This window comes from Saimiri boliviensis, unplaced genomic scaffold, assembly GCF_048565385.1.
Source record: "Saimiri boliviensis isolate mSaiBol1 unplaced genomic scaffold, mSaiBol1.pri Scaffold_28, whole genome shotgun sequence".
Taxonomy (NCBI): domain Eukaryota; kingdom Metazoa; phylum Chordata; class Mammalia; order Primates; family Cebidae; genus Saimiri; species Saimiri boliviensis.
The window spans coordinates 2,417-11,050 of record NW_027412511.1 but is presented as its reverse complement, the minus strand read 5'-3'; the positions used below and the strand labels follow the sequence as shown (position 1 = coordinate 11,050).

Sequence of the window (8,634 nt, the reverse complement as noted above, 5' to 3'; positions counted from 1 at the left end):
ATGCAGGCCAGCATCCTGCCCACTAGCCCCTGCTAGACACCCCGTGCCCACCTCCTTAAGAGAATGAGGCCACAGACACACCCAGGCCGCTATGGTGAGCAGGTGGCTGGAGCCATACTTGCCCACCCTTCATTGCTGGTTCGGGGCCAACTGTCTGACTACAGTCCTACCCTGAGATGATATGTGGGGAACATCATCCACCAGGGTCACTAACCACTTACAAAATTCCAGAAACAGAGGCCCAGCTGGTCCCCTGGAAGTTTGGTAAATAGGATAAACCAAGGTTTGCCCTCAGAAACGGGTTTCCCACCAAGTAGCTGTCCAAGGTCCCGGCCGGCCCCAAGTTTGCGTGAAGCCTGCCTGCCATGTCCACAGCCCATGCTGACCCCCTCCAGGAGCCACTGGACTGCTTGTTCCCAGGATGTGAGAAGCCCAAGACAGCTTCAGCCTTGCAGGACCACTATGCCCATCTGGAAGAAGTATGCCCATCTGGAAGCAGTACCCAGAGGGCCTATAGAAAGAAGTTGGAGGTGAAACCAGATGCTATGAAAATATTTTATTAGGTCAAACTACTTGCTATGAAAATGCTTTAAAATGCAGCAGAAGATGTAAAGACTCAAAGAAGTGTGTAGTGACAACAGCTGTCAGAACACACTAAAAAAATCCACACTGCTTCCCCCTTTACCTAGAAAAGGAAGCTTCTAGGCTACCTCCTCCTCCTCCTCAACATACTCCTCAAACTCCTCCTCCTCAGCTGTGGCATCTTGGTATTGCTGGTATTCTGACACCAGGTCATTCAGGTTGCTCTCGGCCTCGGTGAACTCCATCTCATCCATGCCCTCGTCCGTGTACCAGTGCAGGAAGGCCTTGCGCCTGAACATGGCTGCAAACTGTTCGGAGAAGCGTTTGAAGAGCTCTTGGATCGCTGTGTTGTTACCAATGAAGGTGGCCGACATTTTTAGCCCCCGGGGTGGGATGTCACAGACGGCTGTTTTCACATTGTGAGGGAGCCATTCAGCAAAGTAGCTGCTGTTCTTATTTTGAATGTTGAACATTTGCTCATCCACCTCCCTCATGGACATGCGACCTCTAAAAATGGCAGCCACAGTTAGGTAGCGGCCATGACGGGGGTCACAGGCGGTCATCATATTCTTAGCATCAAAGAGCTGCTGAGTGAGCTCAGCCACGGTCAGGGCCCGGTACTGCTGGCTGCCCCGGCTGCTCAGTGGGGCAAAGCTGGGCATGAAGAAGTGCAGCCGGGGAAATGGAACCATGTTCACGGCCAGCTTCCGCAGGTCAGCATTCAGCTGGCCCGGGAAGCGCAGGCACGTGGTGACCCCACTCATGGTAGCAGACACCAGGTGATTCAGGTCACCATAGGTGGGTGTGGTCAGTTTTAAGGTCCTGGAACAGATGTTATAGAGCGCTTCGTTATCAATGCAGAACGTCTCGTCTGCATTTTCTATGAGCTGGTGGACGGAGAGGGTGGCATTGTAGGGCTCCACCACAGTGTCTGACACCTTGGGCGAGGGCAGGACGCTGAACGTGTTTATGATCCTGTCTGGGTACTCCTCCCGAATTTTGCTCGTGAGAAGGGCACCCATCCCAGACCCAGTCCCCCCACCCAGGGAGTGGGTCAGCTGGAAACCCTGCAGGCAATCACAGCTCTCAGCTTCTTTTCTCACAACATCCATCACCGACTCCATCAGCTCTGCGCCTTCTGTGTAGTAGCCCTTGGCCCAGTTGTTCCCGGCCCCAAACTGACCTGTAAGGTAGTACAGTCAGTCACTCGATGGCCAGGTATATGGTCATCGGTGGTCACCACCACAATGCAAAAGGCACCATTCACCCTGCAGGTAGAGCAAGTTAAACCCTCTCCCCTAAAGTTACAGGACAGCAGCCTTGCCTGTTAGAACCCAGATCAGGAACCAAACCTGAGACAGCTGCCTGTTAGCACCTAGATCAGGAGCCAAACAAGAGACTCGCTGCAGGTGGCTCCTGCCCGTTCCCAGCGAAGGCCGTAGTCACCGCCCCAGCTCAGCTGCCTGCAGGGAGATCACATCAGCAGCTCCTCACCTTGAGGAGACAGCTGGGCCTTCCTCCCCCAAAGCCCATTTAGGAGAGAGAGATTGAGTAATTCAGAGGATGGGAGGGTGTTCAGGGGCCCCGATTCCACAGTTCCCACAGAGACGACCTTGGGGCACTCGCTGACTTTGAGCTGCCCTGGCTAAGGAGCCGCACCCCAGTCTTCATCCACATCTCACCAAAGATGAAGTTGTCTGGCCTGAAGATCTGCCCGAAGGGCCCTGAGCGCACAGAGTCCATGGTGCCCGGCTCCAGATCCACAAGCACAGCGCGGGCCACGTACCTGCCACCTGAAGGGAACGGGAGGGCATCGGTGAGGAGAGGGCTGGCATTCCCAGGAGGGCGGTCGGGGAAAGACTGGGCTCTCACCGCTGGCCTCGTTGTAGTACACGTTGATGCGTTCCTGCTGCAGGTCACTGTCCCCATGGTAGGTGCCTGCAGAGTCGATGCCATGTTCATCAGAGATCACCTCCCAGAACTGCAAGAGATGCAAGAGGCCAGACAGGCCAGGGCTGAGTCATGGAGCTCAGGGAGCTGGAGTTGCCCCAGTCCTTCTCCCACTTCCACCCCCACCCTCAGGCCGCTGGGTCCCTTGGTGTTCACCCTGGCAGCCTCACCAGCCACCCAGCTCTACTGCGTCCGAGGCAGGGAGCCCAGGGCTGGCCATGCAGAGGTACCACACCCTCCACTGCCAACATCACCGGCCACCCTGCAGGCACGAGCTGGGCCCTCAGAGCCCCAGCCGCCAACCTTTGCACCGATCTGGTTCCCGCACTGTCCGATTTGGGTGAGCACGATCTCCCGCATAGCCAAGGCAGGACCACGCCAGCAACAGAAACGCGAGACGGAAGGCCAACCACACAATGACTCAGCCCGCCATCTGCCGATGCTTAAATAGCCCCGTGCCCACCTCCCCCAGCCTTGGATTGGGCTCCCAGAATAAGAAACAGCTTTACTTTTACACAGGTGTGCCCACCTGTGACTCCCTTGGAGGTTAATGGCTATCGGAGAGCTCAGGTGGCCTTGCTGTGGTCCTTTCCACGCGGGGGAGAGCTGGGCAGCTGAAGAACTTCCTCCCATGTCTTTAGTGAGACTAAATCCCTAGCTGAGCTGAAACTGAATTTTCCTCCCATGTGGGAGGGGAAGTCTTATGTTTCCATAGTCACAGAGTTTGTTTGCACGTGTCCTATATTGATGACATACTTTTGTAATTGATGAGTCCTTTCATCTCTTAGGAGAGCTGTGGTTAGAAAAGGCTTTCTGTATGCTAACTCAACAGGACCTAATTATAAGTTTCCTTTGGAGCAGCTGAAACCCATAGTAAGCTACGGGTGTTAGAGATAGTCAGGCCTCTTGATTTCGCTAGAGTCTTCTTTAGAGTTTTATTAGTTCTTTCACGTTTCAAGAGGACTGTAGTCTCCACACAGAGTGAAGGTGATATTTGATTCCTAAAGCTGAGAACAGGTGTTGGGATATGTCTGCTGTGAAAGATGGACCATTGTCACTTTGCACGCTTTTAGATGATCCAAACTGAGGAACTATATCTTCTGGTAAACACATTTCAGATAGCATGGGGAATGTCTTGATCTAACCAGTGAAGGTTATCAGTAAGCATTAGCAGATATTTAAAGGCACCCGAGTAAATCAGTTTTCAGTCCTCACCTGGAGAGGTTTCTCAATGTTGGACAGGTTAAACTAGAGGAGGAGAAAATTGCTGGCTGTTTGGGTTTTTTTAGGCACAGAGCTCAGGGCAGGTTCACCTGTTTTAGTGTCTTGAAAAGATTTATCACCACAAACCAATGAGACATTAACTGAAACAAAGAATCCCTTCTAGGGTGAAAACAATCGTGTAAGTGCTTAACTATTTTCCTATGATTAGTATTGGGAATTGGTAATGTATTACCATGAGTCAGCCAGCCAGAGGGTTCTGGACTAAACTGCAATCCCTGGCCCATTCTTCAGAGCCTTCGGGCCCAGCTCTAGGTATGCTGACCGGCATGCCCATCAGCTTCAGTGCAGTGACCTTGACTACTGTATTTGCAAGGGCATTTTCTTTTACATGGTCAATCTCTCTTTTGATGTCCTCTGCAGTGAATTATAGTCACTTTTCTTTGGCAGCCAAGCAGCATTCTAACAAGCTCAAAATCTGAGTGATGTTGTATGGAAAAGCCCTTTGTGGTCAGGAGTCCCTACCCATTCCAAATTGCAGCATAAGCATGAAGTACTAAAAAGTCATACTTAGAATCAGTGTAAATGTTAACTTTTAAATCCTTCCCCCACTGCAGGACTCTGATAAGTTCAATTAACAGCTTTTTGAGCTGAGATAGAGGTTGGCAAGGCATGTGACTTGATTAACTTGTGCTGACTAATCAGAGCATATCTAGCCCTCCTGTTATCCTGATGCATAAAACAACTTGCATCTGTTAACCACTCTTCCTTGGGATGGTCAAGGAGCTCATTCTGGCCCGCTAGAATAAATTTGTTTCATAACCTGTGACATGGTTTGGCTCTGTCTCCAGTCAAATCTTATCAATTATAGCTCTCATAATTCCCATGTGTCTTGGGAAGGATCCAGCTGGAGGTAATTGAATCGGGGAGTGGGGCGGGTCTTTCCCATGCTATTCTTGTGACAGTGAATAAGCCTCATGAGATCTGATGATTTTATTTTATTTTTATTTCATTTTATTTTTTTGAGACATAGTCTTGCTCTGTTGCCCAGGCTGGAGTGCAGTGGCATGATGTCAGCTCATTGCAGCATCTGTCTCTTGGGTTCAAGGGATTTTTCTGTCTCCGCCTCTTGAGTAGCTGGGATTACAGGTACCCACCACCATGCATGGCTAATTTTTGTATTTTTAGTACAGACATGGTTTCACCATATTGGCCAGGCTGGTCTCAAACTCCTGACTTCAGGTGATCCACCTGCTGCCTTGGCCTCCCAAAGTGCTGGGATCACTCCCCTTTATAAAGCGTAGTTTTCCTACACAAGCTCTTTTGCCTGCTACCATGTAAGAGATGTAACTTTGCTCCTCATTTGCCTTATGCCATGATTGTGAGGCCCCACCAGCCATGTGGAACTGTGAGTCAATTAAACCTCTTTTATTTATAAATTACCCAGCCTCATATATGTCTTTACTAGCAGCATGAGAACAGATGAATAACAACCTGTATGCTGGGACGGCTGGCAGCACCTGTGTGCTCTAGCAGATAAGGAGCTGGGTTTATAGTTTGTCAGACTTCAAGAGTTATCTCTGGAGTGTCTAGCAATAAGGTTTGATACTTTAATAAATGTTCTCCTATAATCCACTGGTGCCCTTTAGCTTCTAGGACCACCTTCCCTTGGTGTGGGGTCAAAAAACCTTTAGGCGCTTTCCTAATGTTTATTAGCCTTGCCTACTAGAAAAGTTGTAGCAGCAACAGCACTAAGAAATCTAGGACACCCTGAGCCCACCTGGTCTATCTGCTCAGAAAAGTAAGCTACTGGCCTTGGAATGTTTCCCAGTTTTGGGACAAGATTACCCAAGGCCTATGCCTTGCTTTTTGGCCACATTTGGCCGGGCACGGTGGCTCAAGCCTGTAATCCCAGCACTTTGGGAGGCCGAGGCGGGTGGATCACGAGGTCGAAAGATCGAGACCATCCTGGTCAACATGGTGAAACCCCGTCTCTACTAAAAATACAAAAAACTAGCTGGGCGTGGTGGTGCATGCCTGTAATCCCAGCTACTTAGGAGGCTGAGGCAGGAGAATTGCCTGAGCCCAGGAGGCGGAGGTTGCGGTGAGCCGAGATCGCGCCATTGCACTCCAGCCTGGGTAACAAGAGCGAAACTCCGTCTCAAAAAAAAAAAAAGAAAGAAAAAAAAAAAAAAAAGAAAAAATGGTTCATCCAACTTGTAGATACCCAAGGCTGCAGCAGAGCCTAATTTCTCTTTGAAAGTATTGAAGGTTAGCTTGCAGTTCTAATTACACTGAAGGAGCTCTAATATTTTCCTTTTAGTGTTTTATATAAAGGCTTGGCTACATGTCCAAATCTGGGCACCCATAAGCTGCAGTACTCAACTGTCCCCTAAAAAGGCCCACAGCCATTTGTTGGACTAGGACTCTTGGATGACTAAAAAAACTTTTTTTCCTTCAAGGGATGTCGATCAGTTCCAGAGGTTAAGACAGATTCCAAATATTTGAGTCTTTGAGTCATAATCTGAGCCTTGTATGGTGACACCCTATAGCTGCCATTTCCCAGGAAATGTATCAATTTAACAGTATTATTATCTGAGTCTTTTTTAGTCAGACTAGCAATGAGTAAGTCATTTACATACTAAATAATTGTGCCCCTTTGCAATTGTGAATTTCTTAAGTCTTTAGCTAGAACATTTTGAAATAATTGAGGCTAATCCATAACTCTTCAGAGAGGACTGTCCAGGTTAGTTTGGAGGCTAAATGAGTATCTGGATCAGTCCATTAAAAAGCAAACATATGGTGAATCTGGATGCATTGAGATGCAGAAAAATGTGTCTTTCATATCTAAGAATGTAAACCAGCTTGCATTCACCGAGACTTGAGTAAGAATTGGGGACAATGGGGTGTAGGGAGACAAGAACTGCATTTATTAATGCTATAAGGTTTCTGACAAATCTGTAGGCTTTTGATCTGGTAACATGGGAGCATTGTAAGGAGATTCTCATGGTCTTAATAAGTCATATGGCAAGAATTTGGCAATAAGGGGTTGAATTTCCTCTCATTCTCCCTGCCTTAAAGTGTATTGTCTTTTCTGAGGGTGAGGAGCATGAGGCTGAAGTTGGATTTGAATCGGGGTGGTCTTTAGTGTGTTTCCCAGAGCCTGGGTGGCCCAAACCTCAGGATTTACTTGAGACAACACCTCAGGTGGTAAATGTGACAGCTATCCTTAACTTCTTCTCCCCCCTCCCACGGGTCAGGAACAAAAGTAACATTTTATCTGCTTTATGAATACACCACTTATTTCTCAAAGACAGAGAAAGAATATTTCCTTCTATTTAGGCATTATATATATATTATAAAGAATTATTATATTCTTTATAATATATATGTTATATATTATATATATTTATTATATATTATAAATTATATTATATATCATATATTATGAATTATATTATATATATCATTATATATATATAAAGAATATATATACACCACTTGTTTCTCAAAGGCAGAGAAAGAATATTTCCTTCCATTTAGGCATTCCTAAACTGCTACCCAGTGAACCTTAAGCTCTTGGAGGAGGCCAAGGCAGAGCAGACCCCTCAGGTGGCGGGTAATGCACTTGACCCTGAGGACATCAGGTGCCAGGTCCGCCAGCCCGCGCCGGCGCCCGAACCGCCTCTGCAGCGTAGGCGTGGCACGGGCAGCAAGTGGCTGGACGCCCCAGACCAGGCCCGCGCCCCCAGCAGCAGGGATCCTGGGGCCGGTCGCCCAGGCGACAAAGTCAGACAGTCGCCCTCAAGCAGCCACTGCATCTCGTCGGTGTGGATGCAGAGTCCCCAGCGCAGGGGTCCAGGATCCAGAGAGGTTTCCAAGAGGAGCGCACCCTCAGGCCAGATGAGCTGTGCACTGCGCGACCCTGATGCCATCCCAGGGAAGCTCCGACATCCCGCGCTGGTGCCAGAGCCGCACTTGCAAACTGCGCATCCGGCATGGGAAACAGAGGGGCCCGGCGGGCTGCGCGCCTGCGATCCTGCGCCTATGGTCCTGGGGCTGCCCGGCGAGCCCAGGAGAACCCGGAGCCCAGGGGCGCCTGCCCAGAGCTGCGGCCCAACCTTCCTGCGCGGGCATGGGAGTGACTTCGGGCCGGGGGCCCACCGCGGGGCAGGCGCGCGCCTAACGGCTTCGCCGGGCTCGCTAGGTCTGAGAGGTCTGCCAGCTCGCTGCTGAAGGCTGTGGTGGACCCGGCTGGATCGCGGATTCTGGGCTAGAAAGCAGATTTGCGGATTGGGGTTGTATTGGGGATTTGAGGCTGGGGTGGGGGGCGGTGAAAAGGTGACAGGGGACCGGGAGCGGTGGCTCACGCCTGTAATCCCAGCACTTTGGGAGGCCGAGGCGGGTGGATCACAAGGTCAAGAGATCGAGACCATCCTGGTCAACATGGTGAAACCCCGTCTCTACTAAAAATACAAAAAATTAGCTGGGCACGGTGGCGTGTGCCTGTAATCCCAGCTACTCGGGAGGCTGAGGCAGGAGAATTGCCTGAGCCCAGGAGGCGGAGGTTGCGGTGAGCCGAGATTGTGCCATTGCACTCCAGCCTGGGTAACGAGAGCGAAACTCCGTCTCAAAAAAAAAAAAAAAAAAAAAAAAAGAAAGAAAGAAAGAAAAGAAAAAAGAAAGAAAAAAAGGTGACAAGAACAGCCACTGCTCAGGAGCGAGTGGTTGGAGAGCTGAGAAGTCACCACCATGAAGAAGTTCCTCCGCCTCGTAGCCGCAGGGGCCAGGCGGTCCTGGGCTCCACAGACTGGTCTACACGGCTTCCGCGCTCCGAATTCGGGACGCGGAACCGCGGAAGATCCACAGGGCGGCTGCAGA

General features: G+C 49.9%; 1 protein-coding gene across 1 annotated transcript; it reads right to left on the bottom strand.

Annotated features, from left to right (window-relative positions):
* Positions 1-547: 547 nt before the first annotated feature.
* Positions 548-5,642, bottom strand: LOC141583411 (tubulin beta-8 chain-like). Its single transcript, XM_074392576.1, has 4 exons — positions 2,836-5,642; positions 2,455-2,563; positions 2,265-2,375; positions 548-1,765 (listed from the first exon to the last, which is right to left on the bottom strand). Exons 1-4 carry the CDS (start codon positions 3,163-3,165, stop codon positions 702-704), a joined length of 1,614 nt encoding a protein of 537 aa, XP_074248677.1. The 5' UTR covers positions 3,166-5,642; the 3' UTR covers positions 548-701.
* Positions 5,643-8,634: the final 2,992 nt, after the last annotated feature.